Source organism: Juglans microcarpa x Juglans regia, chromosome 2D, assembly GCF_004785595.1.
Source record: "Juglans microcarpa x Juglans regia isolate MS1-56 chromosome 2D, Jm3101_v1.0, whole genome shotgun sequence".
NCBI classification, from domain to species: Eukaryota; Viridiplantae; Streptophyta; class Magnoliopsida; order Fagales; family Juglandaceae; genus Juglans; species Juglans microcarpa x Juglans regia.
In genome coordinates this window covers 34,585,122-34,606,701 of record NC_054596.1, presented here as the reverse complement: position 1 = coordinate 34,606,701, position 21,580 = coordinate 34,585,122, and the positions used below count along the sequence as shown (strand labels likewise).

The following is a 21,580-nucleotide window of genomic DNA, read 5'->3' as shown; positions in this document are numbered from 1 at the left end:
AAAAGCTCTGTTCTTTTTGGGGCAATTGAGTTAAAAAAAAAAGACTGTCTCGTGGGGGAGTAGATATGGCTGATGCTGATTGCTAAACCATGATACCCATATATGTTAGAACCATGAGATGTTATTCTTTAATTTCTTACGAAGTTTTTTTTTTTTTATAAAAAAAAAAAAAATAGAATTCAAGAAGTTGAAATACCTAAATCATGAAAGAACAGAAGGTGATGTGTCAGAGTCCAGCTTTTTGACATCTGCCATGCCACATTTTCATAGTCGCTATCTTCAGAATGGCCAACCGAAACAACTGAAAACCAGCAAGTAAAATGGGACAAGCAATTCCCACTAAACAAAAATCAAAGGTTTCAACTTTTTCAACCCCCGAAGTTAAATGTTGATTCAATTCCCATTAACGCCCACTTAAGTGTTTAACTCCAATTCTCCCAATAAAATATTGACCAGAATCTCTCTCTCTCTCTCTCTCTCTTCCCTCCCTCCCTCCCCTAGCCCACCCAACTACATTTTCTCTTTCTTAAAGTGTGTCTGTTACATAGCTCTGTGACGCTGTGAGTGGTTGTGTTTCATAGGCCTTTCTTTTGTGGCCTGTTCTGCGTCGGCTGGAATCGTATTCACCAACATATGTCAGTGACAGTGAGAACGGTTCTATCATACATGGAAACCTCAAAGCTCTGCAAATTCCAGAGCTTGAGTTTTGAGAACACGATTGCTTGGATTTCTTTCACCAAACCCATATCCGTGTTTTTCTATAGGCTGAATACTTATTGCTTGGCTCTCACTATTTGTGGGTCTTCTTTAAATTAACATCCTTTTTGTTCTTGCTTCAAGCTATCGAATCCTTCTTTAGTAATTTATTCATTTTTTTATTATTGTATTGCGGTTTTATTTTCTTCTTCTTCTTCATCATCGGGAAGGTTGGATTAGAGGTTTTGATAGTTGGTGTTCTTTCTGATGGGGATGGGGATGCTGGCCATTCTCCAGCTGCTGAAACTCTGTGTCATTGGCTGTGCTTTGGTTGTGCGAGGATCTACAGGTTAAGTTTTCATTTTCAAAGCTTTTTACTTTATTTTTGGGCTTCAAAGTTTTTTAGTCGTTGCAAGTATGATACAACCCATCTGATCAAATCATCAAATTAAATGTGGATTTGATTAATCTTGTGCTTAAGTAGCATTTAGTGACTACGGTTGATGAAGTTTCTTGTTTCCAGTTTAGTTTATATGATCAATGATGCGTAGAGTCTGAACGTGTTGCTCAATTCTGTTCTCAAATAATGTTTTAGTTGATTGATGGAAAGTATAATAGGTTGAGATAAACTGTTCTGGCCACCAGCGTCTTCATCGATCTGTACAGTTTATAATCTTGTAGAATTATTTACCATATTTCTCTCACTTTAGTTTTATAGCTAGAGTTTACACCTAGCAGTTTCAAGCTGAAGTTTCCCAGGGAATACCAATAGCTAATATTGTACTAGTCTGTTTTTTGAAATCCCGCATAATGTCATCAAGTACTGTTAAATTAGCAACAGTTTGTCTTAGCCAGGCTACACCGGGGAATGTTCTGTTGAAGCTTTATCTGAGGAAATGCCTTCCATCTAGGAGCTGCTTATTAAAACTCAAGCTTATCTCTCAGATCTCATTGATATCTCTGGCATGGTGATGACCAGTGGGATAACATCTTCATAAGTTGCTTGTCTACTGGCTAAATTACCCAGTCCTCTTCCTTTGGTTATTTTCATGAGTGACAAATTTCTGATGAACCCTAATTCTCATACTGAATGGAGGCATAAGAATTCTCTCGTAATTTATTCTTTCTATATACCACATAGTTGATCACCACTTAATCCTGTATTTAAAATTCCTGCTCCTGTAAATAAAAGTGAAAGAGCAACCTTTCCCTTAATGTTACCAAAGACTTCATAAACCGAGTCCACATGTCATCCTTCTAGTTGACACTTCTGAAACTAGCCACAGAGATTGAATTAGGAAATTTACATTCATCAGTAGTGAATAATGTAAAAGATTTAATAGTATGTCAAGTTATTCATGGCTTGTTGAGTTACCTAACAATAACAATAGCCTTTAATTATCTTCTTTCAGACTCCAATATATCCCCATCTCCAGCAACTTTTTATTTGTCTCCTCCAATAGAAGGAACACCTGGTCCTGATCATCATAGAAAGTCGTGGAGAAGCAGTGCGCCAATCTCATTGTCACAGCCGGATGGTAATTCTTCTAACCCTAGTATGTCAAGTTATTCACGGCTTGTTGAGTTACCTAACAATAACAATAACCTTTAATTATCTTCTTTCAGACTCCAATATATCCCCATCTCCAGCAACTTTTTATTCGTCTCCTCCAATAGAAGGAACACCTGGTCCCGATCAACATAGAAAGTCGTGGAGAAGCAGTGCACCAAGCTCAATGTCGCAGCCGAATGGTAATTCTTCTAACCCTGGCACTATAGAATGTTTATTGATCATGAGGCCATCTGAATAAGCTGCTAGTTTGGAAAAAACAGGGTCAGATTCTCATGACCCTCCACCACCTCCTACATCAGCCCCAGTGCCCCAAATGATCCAATGGCTTGTACCATCCTTGTCAACAAGTACTCCAACTGTATCGCCATCATATAGGACAGCTCCCCCACCTTTGAATGTCCTAGGAAATGTACCGTCCATGCCACCTAGTGCTCCTAAGGGGAAGATACCAGTTATTAAGACTCCTGTCGCAATGCCAGTTGCTGCTCCAGGTAGATAATCTGTTAGGGTTCTGTTATGTTCAGTGCCCAGCTCAAATAAGTTCTAAGTTCGCTGCTTTTGTTTTAACATACTGCTCCAGTAGCAACTCCTACACAGAATCTCTCTCATAATTCACCAAGTTCTTCTCAAAGGAACACACCAGTTAATAAGATTCCTGCCTCATTGCCAGTCACTGCTCCAGGTAGATAGTGTACTAGGGTTTTGTTGCACCGAGTTACCAGTTTAAATAGGTTCTAAATTGGCTTCTTTTGATGTAACATACAGTTCCAGTAGCAGCTCCTTCACAGAATTTGCCTCAGCATGCGCCAAGTGCTCCTCAAATTAAGACACCAGTTAATAAGGCTCCTATCTCAAAGCCAGTTGCTGCTTCAGGTAGACAGTGTACTAGGATTTTGATGCACTGAGTTACCAGTTTAAATAGGTTCTAAATTGGCTGCTATTGTTGTAACGTACAGTTCCAGTAGCATCTCCTTCACAGAATTTGCCAAGTGCTCCTCCATGGAAGGCTCCAGTTGAGAAGAGTCCTGTCTCAATGCCAGTCACAGCTCCAGGTAGGTACTAGGTTTAGTTGCACCTGGTTACCAGTTGAATAGGTTCTAAATTAGCTTTTCATTGTAATCTACAGTTCCTGTTGCAACTCCTTCAACGAATTTGCCACGAAATTCACCAATCAGCCCACCAAGTATGCCAGGAACACTTTCACCAAGCTCTCATCAAAGAAATGCAGTGGATAATATGGCTCCCATTCCAGAGCCAGTTACACCGGGTATGTGACCAGTGTTTTCATGTCATGAATAGGTGTCCAGCCAAAATGTTTTCAACCGGCCCTTTTTTATTGAATTTAGTATCCACTGCATCACCACCATTGGGACGATATTCTTCTGCAGACCACCCAAGCGTCCCAGAAATATCACCATTTCCATTACCTGGTGCAGCTTATTACGTTCATTTTTTAGAACTTAAACTTTCTACCAAATTATCAAGGTGAACATTTAAATCGAACTTATCGTTTCTTATTTGTGTCATAACCATGCAGCACCAGCTATATCACCAAGTAGCGAATTGCCAGAAAATTCACCAACCATCCATCCTGTTATGCCTGGCAAATCCCCATCCATATTACCAGGTGCACTTTAGGGATAAAAAAAAAAAAAAGTGTAATCAATTTTTCAAGATTTTAAGTTTTGGGAATTTTTATTATCTTTCTTGTGCAAATAGTAAATTTAATCATATGTTAAAATGGAAAATAAATAATAGATAATTAAAGTTACAATTATCACAAGAAAAATAATATATATAATTAAGTTTAATAATTTTCATTCAAAGTTAGTAGATTAGTTTACTTTTTTCCAACATGTGTATTTATTGCTTTCTCAAATCATTCTTTTAGATTCATAAAAGGTTATTGAATTTTAGACAAAGTTAAAGAGTTTATAAGATATTGCTCTTGATGGCCAAGGTCTATTGCTCTTGATGGCCAAGGTCAATCTGGGACAACATATAAAGTGCTCCTAGTCCCTCTCTCCACTCAAGAAAAGTTTATAAGGTTTTCCATCATTGAAATAAAAACAAAGACAAGTAAAGGAAGAGGAGTCAAGGTGCTCAACCAAATTTTAGAGATCAAGGTGCTAACAATGACATTTAAAAATTGTATTTAGTGTATAATAGCTCAAGGCATGCTGACTTATTTACATGAATTAATTTTCATTTAATAAATTTAGTTATTCTTGCTGCGATAGTTTAATTAATATTACCTATCAGAAACAGATTATTTTAATTAATATTCGAGCATGTACCTTCTCGTATAAAGCCCAAACTCCTTTTCAATAAATGGGACCCAATGCTTGAAATATATTACTGAAGCATTGGATAATGTGGAATCACAGTTTAAACTAAGGAACATTATTCTGATACCGTGTCAAGTTACTAATTTTTCCTAAAGATCGAGCTGATGGACAAACTGATGGGAAGTGGTGAATTTAGTCATTCAATTCATATTCTAAAATGTTCATTTGCTAAATTGCTTCAAAATCTTTTACCCTTCAAATAAAGGATTCATTTCATATTTTTCCCCTCTTTTTTTGTACTTTTTGGGAATTTATATATTCATAAGAAGAGATGCATGTAAATTTATGTCCTTAGGATACAGTGATCCTCCACACCAGTTTCACATTAGGAATATGAAAAACAAAATAGAGTAGGCAGATAACATGACAATGACAAGGACGTCGAGAATCTAACATAGGGCGTTTGTAACACCCCAATACTTGAGTTTCACCTTTTGTGCTTTTTAATAGAGTAAGTAATGAATTAGTACTTATAAAACATTCCACATTTGAAATATGAATGACCCTCATAGAGTGAATAGGTTATAAAGATAGAATGGGTGCTAAGTCTTTATGAGATTATAGAGCAGATGTGGTTAGCGGTTTTTCCGGGTCATAACATATTCCCAGTGTGGGGCTGGGGTGTTACAGATCCAAGAAAGCTGACAATTTACCTTCCCTTTGTTATCTTAAGCTGATATGTAGTCCAATATATGGTTATTAGAAACAAGGAAATCACAAAATATGCATGTGTGTATACAGACATACATATATCTTGAGCTGATATATAGTCCAACACTCTTGGGATAAGACTTTGATAGTTGAGTTGTGTGCATAACCTTAAAGAAATGTCAGAGGTTTCATAAGGTAAAAACCACATGTAAACAAAGCCATACGCCTGATTTTTTCACAACTTATTTTTGTTTTGCTCTTCTCAACAGTTGCTTTCAAACACTGTTTTCTGGAATCTTGGAATCCCATTTTCTGTCAACCCATCCTCCACTTATTTTATATTTTTATGTTAGTTACTAAAAATCTGGCCATTTCATAGAAATTCATTTTTTTTTGGCCAATATATGCATTTAAGTAGCTTATACAATTACCAATAAAAAAAAGTAGCTTATACAATTGTTTTCCAATGGTTAGTTCTCATGTTTGCTAAAGCTCTCCACATGCTGATCAGTATTGTGTTTGTTTGGACCCATGAAGTGCAGACCCTGATGCCTCACCTGCATCAACTCCTCCTCAAAGCATTGGTTGGCAGAGGGATAGAGTTCCTGAGGCTGCACCCCCACATGAATTACCTACGCCAGTACCCATTGTGGACCATTCCTCTGCTCAAAGTATGCAGAAAACTACATATTTCAATTAGGCGGTAAACTAATATATGTTCATCGGGTGGTAAAACATCTGTTAATATTATTTGTAGGTCCTTCCCCCATTGTAGCTCCTTCCACACACACAGATATGAGGCATAATAATGCTCCTGCACCATCTCTTTTATCTCCTAAAGTTCCATCACATAAAGGGCATCATTCTCCCGCACCTTCACCTTCAACTTCAATGTTTAAGCATCATCGTACAAGGAACAAAAACAGCAGCCCTGCTCCTGCATCATTATATCCGTTTTCTCCTCCCACTTCAAAACAGCAAGGTCTAATATTTTACCAGGAAACTTATTCTATATTTTATGTTTTTTCTTTTACATCAAGGACATCACCTATTACTTCTCCTTATATATGCAGGTCCAGGGATCTCTCCAGCATTAGTTCCAGTAGCTGAACAAGCACACTATGCCCCTCCTCCCTTAAAGCCAGGTATAGCCGTGGTGAATACTTTTGTGAATTATTCCAACTAGAGAATCAGAAATTGTTTTAACTTTCAACCGACACATGGCAGGCTCTTCAGTTCCCCAATCCCAATATCCCTTTCCTTCACCTATGAGCAATGTTTCACCTGCTCCTTCTCTGCCTCCAAAGGCTGCATCTGGTCATACGAAAGGTAAGGAAAAATCAAGATTCTTCATTATTTGTTAATTATTTGAGTATATTAATTGAAGCTCTCATCCCAATTTTTGTCAAATTAATTTCTTGCCTGTTTGATTTACCTGATTGATTATGTTTGCATCCTCAAGTGCCCTTTCTTCCCCTAATGTTTCTCCTGGGTCTTCGGCGAAGAGTCCAAAGATACCACTCCTGCCTCCACTTCAAGCATTCCCACCTCCACCTCCTAATCTTGGTAAGCAATCACTTTATCTTATACCCTTGAGGATTACTAGTGTCTCTCCACCTTTGCTGTTCCAATAATGTAATTCTTTTGACTAAATCACACAAAGCTTCTTCATTTTTGTAGATTGTTCAGCAACTATTTGCACCGAACCCTATACAAATACTCCTCCTAATGCACCCTGTGCCTGTGTCTTGCCCATGCAAGTTGGATTGCGCCTTAGTGTTGCTTTGTATACCTTCTTCCCTTTGGTCTCAGAGCTGGCTAAAGAAATTGCTACTGGGGTTTTTATGAAACAAAGTCAAGTTCGCATTATTGGAGCCAATGCTGCTAGTCAGCAACCAGAGAAGACTATTGTTCTTATTGACTTGGTGCCCCTGGGGGATAAATTTGATAACCCCACAGCGTTGTTGACTTTTCAGAGATTTTGGCATAAACAAGTTGTTATAAAAGCTTCCTACTTTGGTGACTATGAAGTACTGTATGTACGATATCCTGGTATGTAGTAACACACACTCTAATAATTTTTTACAAGTGCTAGGTCTACAACGAAAATTACAAAAAGAGAGCTTACAAACTAAGGTGTCTTGATGTGGTATGGCAGATTATAAACTTTTTTCTATTGCAAGATAGATCTGGCATACCAACTCAATTTGTAAAGCAATCTTTTGTAATTATCTTTGTGGATCAAACATTTCTCATTATATTTATCTAGGAATTTATATAGAACTTCTGCATTTTTAGGTCTACCCCTATCTCCACCTTCACCTACGGGCATTACCATAATAGATGGTGGTCCGTACCCTGGTCTTGACAATAACGCAAGGGCAAATAAACCCCTTGGGGTTGATGTGCGGAAAAATCGGCATAAAGATGGGCTTAATGGTGGGATAATCGCTATTATTGCTCTCTCAGCTTCTGTTGCAGTAGTCCTATGCTTTGCTGTTGCTTGGGTATTGCTCTTCAAACATAGAAACCATGTTCCAGTGTCGACTCCACAGGCTATGCCACCTTCCCTCATCAAACCATCAGGTAATCCCAATTATTAATATTATAAAACTGGATTTTCACTTCAGTACTTCTAGGTTGTTGAGCTTTTAGACAAATATAACATGCAGAAGCTAGACTTATGAAGCCTTAAGATATGGCATACAAGTTCTTCTCATATCTAAAACGCAGAAGTGGTCATTTGGTTCAATTGTCATCTATTAATTAGAGGATTCATACTCAAAATTGGTTTCACCCAGAAGTTTGCTATGTTTGGTTACTTCTTTTTTCAAAAAGTTTATGCTTTTATTCAACTCCAATCCAAACAATTTTTTAACACCAAAAAATTTTTCTATTGCTCAAAAAAGTTAATCTAATAATTTGCCTAGGTTTCAATGAAAAAAAGTATAAAAACTTTCACAAAAACCAAAATAAAAACACTTGAGATAAAAATTTTGTCCAAACAACATTTGAATATACTTGCCCACTTTCACAAACCTCAATACACCACGTGTCCCAAAAAATTTTTATCCAAAAATTTCCTTTTTCCTACCCACTTTCACAAAACACGTCAAAAACACTCAAAACTTTCTCAAATTTTTCACTAACCAAACATGCATGCCCATTCAATATAACAAAAGAACATATTTCGCAGGGCTTGGTGGCTCTTTGACCGGAAGTGGGCCCAGTTCTGTGTCATTGTCATTTGGATCTAGCATTGCACCTTATACTGGATCTGCTAAGACTTTCAGTACAAGTTACATAGAGAAAGCCACTGACAATTTAGATGTTTCAAGAGTACTTGGGGAAGGTGGCTTTGGACGTGTTTATAGTGGTGTTCTTGAAGATGGAACCAAAGTGGCTGTCAAAGTTTTAAAGAGAGCAGATCAGCAGGGTGGTCGGGAGTTCTTAGCTGAAGTTGAGATGCTTAGCCGCCTTCATCATCGCAATTTGGTCAAGTTGATTGGTATATGTACTGAGGAGCGGACCCGCTGCTTGGTATATGAACTCATTCCAAATGGCAGTGTGGAATCTCACTTGCATGGTATTTATTTTGCTCTGTATGGATTTTGTAGTTGGTTGTTCACTATTTGTAATAGTTGAACTCTTAGTGAAAAATGTTGATATTTTTGTCACTTTCCTTGGTGGCAGGAATTGACAAGGAAACTGCTCCACTTAATTGGGCTTCCCGGGTGAAGATAGCACTTGGCGCCGCTCGTGGTCTAGCCTATCTGCATGAGGATTCTAGCCCTCGTGTCATACACAGGGACTTCAAGTCCAGCAATATCTTGTTGGAACATGATTTTACGCCAAAAGTGTCTGACTTTGGTTTGGCTCGAGCTGCCTTGGATGAGGAAAACAGGCATATATCAACACGTGTCATGGGAACTTTTGGGTATAATCATTTTCTTTGTAGTATCAATTTCCTCAATACAATCTTTGCATATAGATAGAAACTATACATCTGTGAGTGGAGTACATAGAGACTAGTATCTTCCAGATATACACACATGGGAGCTGGCTATCAAGCATACGATTTGGAACATTGTTTATGTTGCAGGTTCATGGTGAGTGATTAATGAGTCTGTTTCTTTGTCTGTACTTGGTTGTCTTTGAGAGGAAGTATAGCCATTACTTTCCAGCGATCTAGTGAGATTTTGTTAACCTAATCTTAAAATGGTAGCTTAATCTGTTGTTAAGTTAGAAATCATTGGGCCTAAATCAATTTCTTAAACTATCCCACTTGCCACTAGCACCACTCCACTAGGTTGGTTATTCTTGTTTAAAGCAATTCCATATGCATAGCAGTAGTTAGTAGTTGTCTAAAATGTTTTTAGATGCCCCCACTAGTTTGCTTTATTGCCTTCTTTAATTTTGATGAAGCTGTTCTCCTCATTTCTTTCCAGGTATGTGGCTCCAGAGTATGCAATGACTGGGCATCTTCTTGTGAAAAGTGATGTTTACAGCTATGGAGTTGTCCTTCTTGAGCTTTTGACTGGGAGAAAGCCAGTAGATATGTCACAACCACCTGGCCAAGAGAATTTAGTTGCATGGGCCCGCCCACTTCTCACTAGCAAAGAAGGGCTAGAGACAATTATAGATACATCTCTAGGATCCGATGTGTCCTTTGATAGTATTGCCAAAGTAGCAGCCATTGCTTCCATGTGTGTACAACCAGAGGTATCACACCGTCCGTTCATGGGTGAGGTGGTTCAGGCGTTAAAACTAGTATGTAATGAGTGTGATGATGCAAGAGCAGGTTCTAAAAGCTCCAGCCATGAGGATTTGTCAATTGACATGGACACTGGTGTCAGTACTGGCTCAGGACACATACCAGATCCTTTGCTAAGCCAATACTCAGTTCCAAACTTCAATTCCGGAATTGATACTGAGAGGGGACTGTCAGTATCAGATTTATTTTCGTCAGCAAGATTTGGGAGGCAGGAATCTGGTTCATTTAGGAGGTACTCTAGTTCAGGTCCTTTGAGAATGGGAAGGGGCGGGCACTTCTGGGAGAAAATTAGGAGATTGTCTGGGGGCAGTGTGAGCGAACATGGTGGGGCTACATTCAGGTTATGGCCAGGTTCACATTGATGTTGAAATTCTCTTTTTAAAGGGTTGTCACTCTGCAAATTTTGGAACTCAGATTTTATTTTAAAGCACATCCAGGAGTTTGATACCTCATGCAGAATATCACAAGAATGGCTTGCTAGGGCTTGGAACTGGGATGTAAGCAAGTTATGAATGAACTTTCTGTACTACTTTTTGGCCATAAAAATGAACTTCTGGAGGCAATTGCTTATCTGGGAGGGTGTAAATCTATAATTCAGATTAGAGGTAATAAGCTTTTTCAAATGGTGATGGGTGTTAGTCTTGGACAGTGAGTCCATCCTCATAGTTGCATTAGCAATAATTCTAGATCGAGGCTGCTACAGCATTGTTAAATTGATCCACTGATGTGTATTTGAGAAGGGGGGGGGGGGGGGGGGGGGGGGTGTGGTTTGAACGGAAAGAAAGGTTGCTCTATGAAGTGTATAGAACATTTTTGTCTCGAGAAATTCATCCGTTCCCCACTTCCAATGCTGTGAAATACACAAACATAGATACATCCATGTGTGTGATATAGGCACATACGTACATGAATACATACGTACATACTCATATAAACAAATACATAGAAATCCCATAATCAGTTTATATTTCAAAAACTTGCCTCACGATCAAAACTAGTAGTTTATGTCGTGTGATGGTCGTCCAAGACTTTAATTAGGAGGGAAATCCATTCTACACTAGGTGGTTTGACAACTTTCGACCATTTGCGACTACCAAGGCATTGTACAAAAAAAATCTCAGACATCGTTTAAAACGGAGATGGTCTCTCTTTTCTTTGGAACCAGAAAGCTCTCTCTCTCTGCAGCTTCGCCTTTGGAACTCCTGCCCTCCGGCCAAGACTGCCCCGTTATCCTTAGTTTCCGACCAACCACCGTCTTCTCTTTGGTCTTCTGTTGCATATTTTGAATATTTTTTAACTGTTGCATGATGAAATTTGTAGCTCTAATCTGCTGCTGCCCTTCGGACCCCTACTAACCACCACACGCCAGCTATAGCAACTCCCCTCGTTGTCTGCAGCTTTCGACCACCCCCAGTCCCGTCCCCAAATGATGAGCACGTGAGCCACACGCGTCATCTCTGGCACTCATTGATCTCATGCGCCTTCACTCCCTTCTCTCAAAAAAATAATAAAAACCGCAACCCTCCACACCCTTAAACACCTGCCATGCACAACCCTTGCAAATTTATCTCGCCATTGCGTTGCTAACCAACGTACCACCGCCACCTACTCAACGGTGCATGTCCTACACGCGATGGCTACCGCCGCTGCTCACTGCCACTAAACCACATCCAGAACCAGCCACCGACCCCTCCTAACTCGTCCAGTGCATCAGATGCGGGTTGTTTTTTGTTTATTCTATGTTTTATTTGTGTTTTTGTGTAGGTTCTTGAAAGTTTAATTTACATAGATTTGAACTTCCCCCTTCACTTTACGAGAGCAGGTACGTACTTTCTTTTGCCAAGAAGTAATTTTATCCACCCTTCCTCCATCTCCAGGACTGCACAGAATCTGGGATTGGAAATCCTCAACTATCGTCACGATACAGTTATTGCGAGAACCTCCTGCAATAGACAACGTGAAAATTAATGAAAAAATAATAATAAAATATTAAATATTAGTGAATAATAATAAAAGATATATTAAAAAAATAATAATAAAATAATAAATAATAATAAGATATACAAAACTAAAAGTTAAAAACTGGTGTTACAGCAGCCAACTATCAATCGCCATTTCTCAAATTTTTTTTTATTTCTTGCATTGTATCCTTTCGGATTGGTTGTTTGGGAACTCCATCTGCTCCTAATGTATCTCTATTTTAGTTATTAATTAAATTATCTAAGAAAAAAATATCAAGGTAAATATGATAAGAAACAATAGAAAACTTCGTTGAATGGCAGCATCGTCGCATATGACACTATTTGGCAATAATTTTTGCTATAAATATCATAATTGTGCATAACATCCCAATTCACTAAACTCTTTTATGCGAGCATCATGCTACACCAGCTAACCATTGTTTCAACCCTATATTGGCCTTTTATTTCCCTTCAAATCGATAATTTAATGTTTTTTTTTGCCTTTTACAAACTATTCTTTCTCATTTTAGTAGTAATTATAATTATAAATCTAGCCAAATTTATGAAAATATTCTTATTTAATTACATATTTTAATATTTTTTAGCTATTATTTATTATGATTCAAATGAATGCAGGAGACACCTAGTTCGTATGATCATAATGGATGAGCTACTATTTCGGTTTGTTGATGGCAAAGGTTTCCAAGCATATTTTAAGTACTTGGAATATAGGTTTAACTTTTCGTCTTGCCACATGGTGGCTTAGGAAATATTACGGTGTTAAAAAAGATTTGTTGAAAAGCCAATTGGTGGGTCAAAGAGTTTGCCTCACCATCGATATATGGACATCTGTCCAAAATTTTAATTATGTCTTTGACGGCACATTGTATAGATTGTGATTGCAAATTACACAAAAGAAATCTAAACTTTTGTAGAATTTTCGATTACAAGGGTGAGACCATTGAGAGTGCCTTAGTGGCCACAATAAAGGAGTGGAGGTTAGAGTGAGCTGTCACAATAACGGTTGACAATGCCTCTACTAACGATGTCGCTTTAGGGTATCTTAAGAACTATCCTAGAGAGGTCAATAAATCAATCATGAGTGGTGAGTATTTGCATGTAAGATGTGCTACACATATTTTAAATCTTATTGTGACTAATGGTTTGAAAGATCTTGATGATTCAGTTGCAAGGGTTAGAAGTGGGGTAAAGTTTGTGAGATCTTCACCTACTAAATTTGAGAAATAAGGTTGTTGTGAGGTCTGCAAGTATTGAATGTAAGAAGAGTCTTTGTCTTGATGTTCCTACAAGATGAAACTTAACTTTCTTGATGTTAGAAATGGCCTAAGAGTATAAGGGTGTCTTTAATTTATTAGGTGACGAAGGCATTCAATATATCAAACATTTTGAAGATAACGGGGGATTAGGCAAGCCTAGTAATGATGATTGGGTAGTAGTTGAAATTTTTGTGGACTTTTTTAAGCTTTTCTACGAGGTCACAACCATATTTTTCGATTCTTTATGCCCTACATCAAATGATTTTTATCAGTAAATATGTAAAATAAAAGAAAAATTGGATGACATGTGAGAGAGTGACCAAACTAGGCTGCGAGAAATGATATTGAGCATGAGAGTTAAGTATGACAAGTATCAGAGAGATTTGAGTAGGATTAACATTTTCCTATATATGACTGTTATTCTTGACCCCTAATACAAAATTGATGGCATGGTATATAGTTTGAGATTGGCACATAGGAAGGCATGGGTGGATCATATTGCGGTAAGGGTTAGAAAAACTCTTGATAGATTGTTTGATGAGTTTGTCAATATTCAGGGGTGGTAGTATTTCAGCACCTACACTTACCGCACCACCTCCTCCCAAAGTTGAGATAAGAAAATGTATAGGTTAGAGTGGAGTGAGAGGTTGGAGTACGACCCCCTGGTTCGTCATCCTGTAGAGGCCTAGTTGGAGCTGGATAGATACTTGGCATTGGATTTGCACTCATTTACGCAGGACTTTGATATCTTATCTTGCTGGAAAATCAATATCGTCAAGTTTCCCGTCACTGGAGAGATTACCTGCAGTATTTTGGTCATCTCGATTAGTACTGTAGTCTCAAAATCGGCCTTTAGCACCAGATGATGCATATTGGATCCATTTCGGGGTTATTACCTCCAGCCACTATAGAGACATTGATTTGCACTCAGAATTGGATTAAATGGACCACAATTCATATTCCTGATGTGAGAGACTTTGAGAAGACCAACGAGTAGTAGGGTGGTGATCAACCTGAACTCGATAATCATTCTTAGTTCATTGATTTGTTTTTGTTATTATTTTAATTTATTTATATTAATCGGTACTAGTTTCAAATTTATTTGTTGTAGGATCAACTGTGATGCATGATGGTAGTTCTACATCGGCAGCAATATGACTTTCTGTGTATTAGACTCACCATTGTTATTGGTTTGTATAATTTGTCCCTTAATTATTTCTTGTATTTATATAATATTTGTATTCTAATTTTTTTCTTGTATTTTTTTTATCTTTTATAGTCTTAATGTCATATGCTCAGTCATAATCTCGAAGATCTCATCTTGGTTAATACTTTTAATTTTTATAGTTTTTATATATCTATATAATGTTTATATTTATAATTTTTTGTTTTTTGTTTCTTGTTTTTTGTTTGTAATTCTAATTTGTTTTTCTATTAATGTTTCAGGTTTTATTATCTCACAGTCTCATAGCACAACTCACTCACTTTCCCACCATCATGACCACCCCAAATTCTAATATTTGGAACAATGCAAGATGATATCATAAGTCAATTGTAATATTGCTATAATTTGTTAGTTAATTGTGTTATTATTATTCATTTAAATTATGTGAAAACGTGAAATATTTAGATTAACTTGTAATAGTTTAGATTAGTTTATATTATTGTAATAGTTTAGGATTATTAGTTGCAACTTAAAAGTATATAAGTTTTTAATTTGTATTATTTTAACTTTTTTTAATTTAAACATGATGGTTAGAATTTAAATTTTTAGCTTTTACAATGGTATTTATGAGCCCAAAATGACTCAGAAATAAGTTCCATTTTTTGGGCTCAAAAATGTTTTCATGACATTTTGGGCCCAAAAACATGTTTTGGACCCACTTGAGCCCAGTTTGGGCAAGGCAAGGGGTGAATAAATAAAGTGTCCACCCCTCCCCCTAATGTGTGGGCGAATTCAAGGAGGGTAAACCCCACCCCTTATCCATGCGGGAAGGGGGTCCCCTCACCCTGAAGGGTGCAGATAACACTCGTACATCTTCTCTCTCTAAAGAAAACTCTCCCTACTTTTTAAAAAAAGATTTAAAAAAAAAAACACTCATTGGAGGAGAGTCTTCCACTACTTCTCTTCCTATTGTAAATATAGTTTGTTTTTCCATTTATTTTTTTCCTACTTTTCTTTTTATGTCAAAAATGTCATATCTATCGCTTTCTAACCACTCAAATGATAATAGACGCACCCCACCAAGAATACTCCAGGTATTCTCAGAATACTCCACTATTATTCATTACTTTATTAATACCTTGCACCTACTTTTTACTACTATACATTACTTTTCACTACTATTCAATATTCTATTATTTTTTTAATTACTTTTTCACTACTATTCACAACTCTTCTCAACACTTCTCACTACCCAAACGTACCCCGGCCACTAACCTACAACCGTAGGTAACGGTGTTCCAAATGAAGCAGCGTGTGAGCTACACGCAGCTCACGCACTAACCAAAACCATGTGTTGTTCATGCATTATCGCACATTGGCGCATGTAATAGTACATGCACCGTATAGCTTGACTCCCTGGCCTCAAATATTCATGAAAATGCCTTTGTTGCCCTTGCACTGCTGGCATGTGAGCTTGACACTGGTATAACGCCTGCAACACCAATGAACCGCCAGCGACCTTGTCATTTCAATTCTAAACATCGTGGATGTGAGAATCTCCAACAAACACATCAAAATAATTGTTTGCAACGCCTCAGTTATGGCCTTTGACCAAAACTTTTTAGTCTACTTATTGAACAATAACAGACTGCTTAACGCGAACTCTCCTTAACTTTACGAAGGAACAGGAACTCAAATCATTCATCCATTGCATTTTTTTTCTTTTAACTACTGCAAACTGTGTGTAATGTGGCATTATTGTGGGCACCCCACTCCCTACTCTTATACTCTGTTATTAATTTAATACAATTTTTATATAAAACAAACAAACAAATAAATAATTTTTCATAATACTTACGCACAGGTAACTTTTCATAATAATTTTGCCTAGAGGGCCTAGAGGAATAGTCTACCAACTTTTCATAATTTAAAAAAGAAACACGTAAATGTGGAAGATAAATGTTCTTTCTGTCTACAGCAAGTAGAGGACTATGCACATGCTTTGTTTTATTACACTGAAATAAGACAACAATGGAATGTTTATCTCCCTGAGTTGCAACAAGCTGAACATGGTTTATCTTTTTGGGATTTGGCAAATGTTGTGAAGGAAATAGGCTCTAAGGAAGCTCTCTCTAATTTTGTTTCAATAGCTTGGGCCTTATGGTTCCAAAGGAATAAGTTTATTTATGAACATGTTTCTCATAATCCTGAAACATGATCCTAGATAAGTGATTGTGTATGCTTTGTCTTTGCAGAAAGCTTATAAAGATGTGCATGTTTTTTATGCTGAGTGTAAGGAGGCAAAACAAATATGATACTAGAACCCTCCTCCATTTGGTTTTTTGAAGTTGAATGTGGATAGGGCAATATTTTTTTTATCAACAAAAAGCTGGTGTGAGGGTGAGATAATAAAGGGGATGTTATTGTAGCTTCCAATAAAGTGGAAACTTAGATGACATCCCCAGAATCTGTTGATACTTTAGCATTGTTAAGAGGGTTACAGTTTTGTGCTCAATGGAGTGTGCCAAAGCTGATTTTGGAAAGTGACTACTTAGTGTTGGTTAATGAACTATTCTCTTTGTTTGAAAATTTCTCTGCTCTAGAATTTCTAACGCAAGATATCGGAAACTATTGAATGGCTTTCAAGAGCTTAAAGTATCACATGTTAACAAATTGGGAAATGAATCTACTCACTGAATTGTGTTATATACTGAAATGTGGTGAGATTATGTACCATCTTTTATTTTCCAAGCTATCTGGTAAGAACATTTTGTAATGCTTTATTAATGATATTGATGTTTCCTATAAAATAAATAAATAGAGTTTTTCTACACTTAAGCCGCTACAGTAACCAACACCACACACTGCTTATGTAGATTTTTTTTTTTTGCTACAATAAAATGCGCCCATTTTACTCAAAGACAAACCTCTTGATGTTTTTCCCAAATCAGTCCATTCGAATTTTTCTCCCTCCAACTTCAGCGTCCCCTCTCTCATTCGTCCCGCCGCTCTTCTGTTGTCGTCACGGTGTTCGCGATGGTATTTGTTTACCCATTCTTTGGTAAAATGTTGTGTCGCCTCTCTCCCTCCTGATTTTTTTTCTTGGTTACCCATTCCGACGATACGATTGTTGGGTGTTCGCGGTGGCATTTGTCTGTTGTCAGCATGCCGTCTGCCATCTCCAAGGTGTTCACGGTGGCATTTGTTTACCCATTTTTTGGTAAAGTGTTGCGTCGCCTCTCTCCCTCCCCATTTTTTTTTTTTTTTTGTTTACCCATTATGACGATTGTTGGGTGTTCGCAGTGGCATTTGTCTGTCGTCCGCGTGCCATCTGCCATGCCGTCCTTCGTCTACGTTGTGTTGTTCCTACAAGGTCACCCATTTTCATGAGATCCATTTTACTACTTTTGTGAGGTACATTAATATACTCTTTGGTTGGATTTCTGAGATGTTTCTTAGTCTTATATCTTAGGGAACCTGATCTTAGTTGGTATTGGACATTGCACATCTCTATGTGGCTTGTTTTAGTGCAAAATAACAGGCAATATCTCATATTTTTCATGCAAGGGTTGTACAAAAAGTTTTTGATGTCATACTTGTTGGTTTGGAGTTACTTTTAGGGACTTTTCTGAAAAAATATTGGTAGGATTTGCATCTCTTTATGGGCAGGGTATCATCACTCCAGTTGAAGTGAGAGGTGTGTTTTATGAGAGGGAATCTCTGTATTAGGTTGAGTCCATTCTATGTAGTGGTTGAATCTAATTCTTGGGAAATTGTGAACTAGTTATAAAGAACTGGTTGTGTTCATTGGGAATTAGTTGATGTATCACACGATATTCTTGCTTTCTGCTACAACTGCTTTGTTAAAAAAGAAGAAGGAAATGAAATTCTTTATAAAGTTGTAAATCAACACTAATGTTAGACTAATGTTTTTTTTAGCGTAATGGACAAAGAGGAAGATAAAAGGTCACTTAGGCCTTCTACATCAATTCCACCGACTCAGGTATGATACATTTGTCATTCATAATGCAAAAGTCTCTCGAATCCAACTAGTTAATGTATTTTTATTTGTGTATTGTAGGTCTCTCTCTATCCAGGTAATGCTTGCTACCCGCCATTTATGATGCATCCAAATGCATATCTGAATTCATATACGTACGCATGGGGTAGCCACGTACATTCCATTTTAAACTTTCAATTTTTTCCCTTAAGTGTATTGTTACCCGTTCTAATATCGTGCATGATTGCAACCTCCACCAATTCCACATTTTCCAACAACGTTCATCTACCCTCCATCGACTAATACGGAGTGTTCGGACCGTGTTCAACAAATGATCCAAGTACATTCCTTTATAACTTTTTATTTTTTGGATGGGTGCGTTGTTACTCGTTCTAACACCGTGCGTGATTGTAGCCCCCATCAATGGGACCGTTTCCAACAACGTTCATCTACTGTCCGTCAACTAATAAGGAGGAGTCGGGCCATGTTCAACAAATGAACCAGGTAGATTCATTGATGATCTTTTTTTTTATGCATGCGTTATTGCCCATTCTAACATTGTGCCTCATTGTAGCCCCCACTAATGCCACATTTTCCAATAACGTTCATCTACCCTCCATTGACTAATGCAGAGTGTTCGGCCCGTGTTTAACAAACGATCCAGGTATATTCCTTTATAACTTTTTATTTTTTTAGATGGGTGCGTTGTTACCCGTTCTAACACCATGCATGATTGCAGCCCCAACCAATGGGACCGTTCCAATAACGTTCATCTACCTTCCGTCGACTAATGCGGAGGAGTTGAGCCATGTTCAACAAACGAACCAGGTAGATTTATTGATGATCTTTTCTTTTTCTTTTTTTTTTTATTCTTTTTTATGTGTGCGTTGTTACCCATTCTAACATTGTGCTTGATTACAGCCCACCAATAACATATTTTCCAACAACGTTCGGCTACCCTCCGTCGACTAATGCGAATGATTCGAGTCGTGTTCAACAAACGATCCATGTATATTCCTTTATAACTTTTTATTTTTTTGGATGGGTGCGTTGTTACCCGTTCTAACACTATGCCTAATTGTAGTTCCCATCAATGCCATAGTTTCCAACGATATTCATCTACCCACCGTCGACTAATACCAAAGAGTTGGGCCATGTTCAACAAACGAACTAGGTAGATTCATTGATGATCTTTTTTTATTTTTTTATGCGTGCATTGTTACCCGTTCTAACACTGTGCCTGATTGCAGCCTCCACTATGCCCTCTGTCAAGTACCAGAGATGAGTTGAGAAGCTATGAAAAGACCGCAAGTAATGTAGAGACTGCTCCATTTATATCTAAAAGTGAAAATAATGTTGGTAATGATGTAGAGACAGAAGCCGATGAGATAAATGAAGAAAATTCTGGTAATGACCGAGTTGAGGAGGAGCCCAAACCTAGTATGGAGTTTTCTACTGATATTGAGCTTATGGCCTATTACATGCGATATGCCAAGCAACAAGGTTTTGGTGTTATAACACAAAGGACGAAGATAGATGCAAATGGGAGGGTCAACTATTTGACGATTGGGTGTGAACGAGGCGACAAGTACTATCCTAGCCATAGTAATATCTCGAGGCCACACCCAACTATTAAGACGGATTGTAAGACAATGATAAATGCTCACTTGGTGGAAGGTACTTGGGTGGTGACTACTGTTGAGATTGCACATAATCATGGTACTGTTAGCCCACAAAAGTATTCATTTGATCGCACAAATGTTTAGACAAATACAGTCAAAAGATGCTTGATTTGAACGATAGAGCAGGTATTCGGATAACAAGAATTCCAGGGCACTTGTTGTTGATGCAGGGGGTTTGAGAATCTACAGTTTCAAGAAAAAGACTGTCAAAATTTTATTGATAAAACCAGACAATTAAGGTTGGGTAAGGTGGCGACGAAGCATTGACTGAGTACTTCAAGAGGATGAGATTTTAGAATGATGGTTTTGTTTATGTGATTGATGTGGATAAGGAGTTGAGGCAGATAAATATGTTCTGGGCTGACGTGCGTAGTAGAGCAGTGTATGAGTATTTCGGAGATATTATCACCTTCGATATGACATATCTAACAGATACGGTATGTTGTTTGCACCATTTGTTGGTGTAAACCATCATGAGCAGTCTATACTGTTAGGACCTGACCTAATTTCAAGCGAGGACACAAGTACTTTTGTGTGGCTGTTTCGAGCATGGTTGGAGTGCATAGATGGTCGTGCTCTAAAAGCGATCATAACAGACCAAGATCGAGCAATGAAGAGTGCTATTGCATTGGTATTCCCACACATTCGTCTATGGCATATAATGCAAAAACTGCCGGAAAAATTGGGATCTCACGTTGCCTTCAATGAGGGATTAAAGACTATCATCCAGAGTGCCCTATATGATTCATAGACATGTGCTGAATTTGAAGAGAAGTGAGGGCAACTTATTCAGAAGTATGAGCTAGGTGAAAATGCATGGTTGCAATGGTTGTATAATGAGAGGTCATTCTGGGTACCGGTTTACCTTAAGGGAGTATTTTGGGCTAGCATGAGCACAACACAAGGTTATGAAAGCATGAATGCTTTCTTCGGTGTGTTTGTGCATTCAGGTACGACTTTAAAAGAATTCGTCAATCAATTTGATAATGCGCTGAGGAAGAAGGTGGAGGTTGAGACAACATCTGATTTCAATTCCTCCAACCAAACCATTCCATGTTCATCCGCATTCTGCATCGAAAAGCATTTTCAAGCCGTGTATATGAATACGAAATTTAAAGAGGTCCAAAAAGAGGTCTGAGGTAAAGAGGTCCAAAAAGAGGTATGAGGAATGATTTTATGTAACTGCTAATTATCAGCAAAGAAGGTTGCATTTCGACCTACGATGTTTTGGATAAAATTACCACTGAGGATGACCATGTCAAAAGCATCAAGTATACTGTTTACTTTAACGATGAGGAGGTTGATGTGAAATGCACATGTGCGTTGTTTGAGATGAGAGGGATTGTCTGTAGGCACGCATTGAATGTTTGTCAGATGAATAAGATCCATGCGCTACCAGAAAAGTACATCTTGGATCGATGGAGGAAAGACTTAAAGAGGAGATACACAGTGG

At 37.8% G+C, this 21,580-nt stretch overlaps 1 protein-coding gene across 1 annotated transcript; it reads left to right on the top strand.

Annotated features, from left to right (window-relative positions):
* The first annotated feature begins 311 nt into the window (after nucleotides 1-311).
* Nucleotides 312-10,665, top strand: LOC121250493 (receptor-like serine/threonine-protein kinase ALE2). The gene is made up of 20 exons (XM_041149625.1): nucleotides 312-1,045; nucleotides 2,109-2,234; nucleotides 2,302-2,448; nucleotides 2,530-2,760; nucleotides 2,850-2,951; nucleotides 3,035-3,142; nucleotides 3,226-3,321; nucleotides 3,396-3,536; nucleotides 3,658-3,699; nucleotides 3,807-3,896; nucleotides 5,811-5,939; nucleotides 6,026-6,250; nucleotides 6,342-6,413; nucleotides 6,496-6,603; nucleotides 6,736-6,834; nucleotides 6,949-7,320; nucleotides 7,567-7,854; nucleotides 8,465-8,854; nucleotides 8,962-9,205; nucleotides 9,717-10,665. The coding sequence occupies exons 1-20, from the start codon at nucleotides 964-966 to the stop codon at nucleotides 10,402-10,404; spliced, it is 3,780 nt and encodes a 1,259-aa protein (XP_041005559.1). The 5' UTR covers nucleotides 312-963; the 3' UTR covers nucleotides 10,405-10,665.
* Nucleotides 10,666-21,580: the final 10,915 nt, after the last annotated feature.

What these genes read in the sequence shown, in the direction of transcription:
- LOC121250493 (XM_041149625.1), top strand. Translation starts at nt 964, where the DNA reads ATGGGGATGGGGATGCTGGCCATTCTCCAGCTGCTGAAACTCTGTGTC. An exon ending in AATGCCAGTTGCTGCTCCAG is followed by an intron (nt 2,761 to 2,849) that starts GTAGATAATCTG and finishes ATACTGCTCCAG; the next exon opens with TAGCAACTCCTACACAGAAT. An exon ending in ACTGTATGTACGATATCCTG is followed by an intron (nt 7,321 to 7,566) that starts GTATGTAGTAAC and finishes CTGCATTTTTAG; the next exon opens with GTCTACCCCTATCTCCACCT.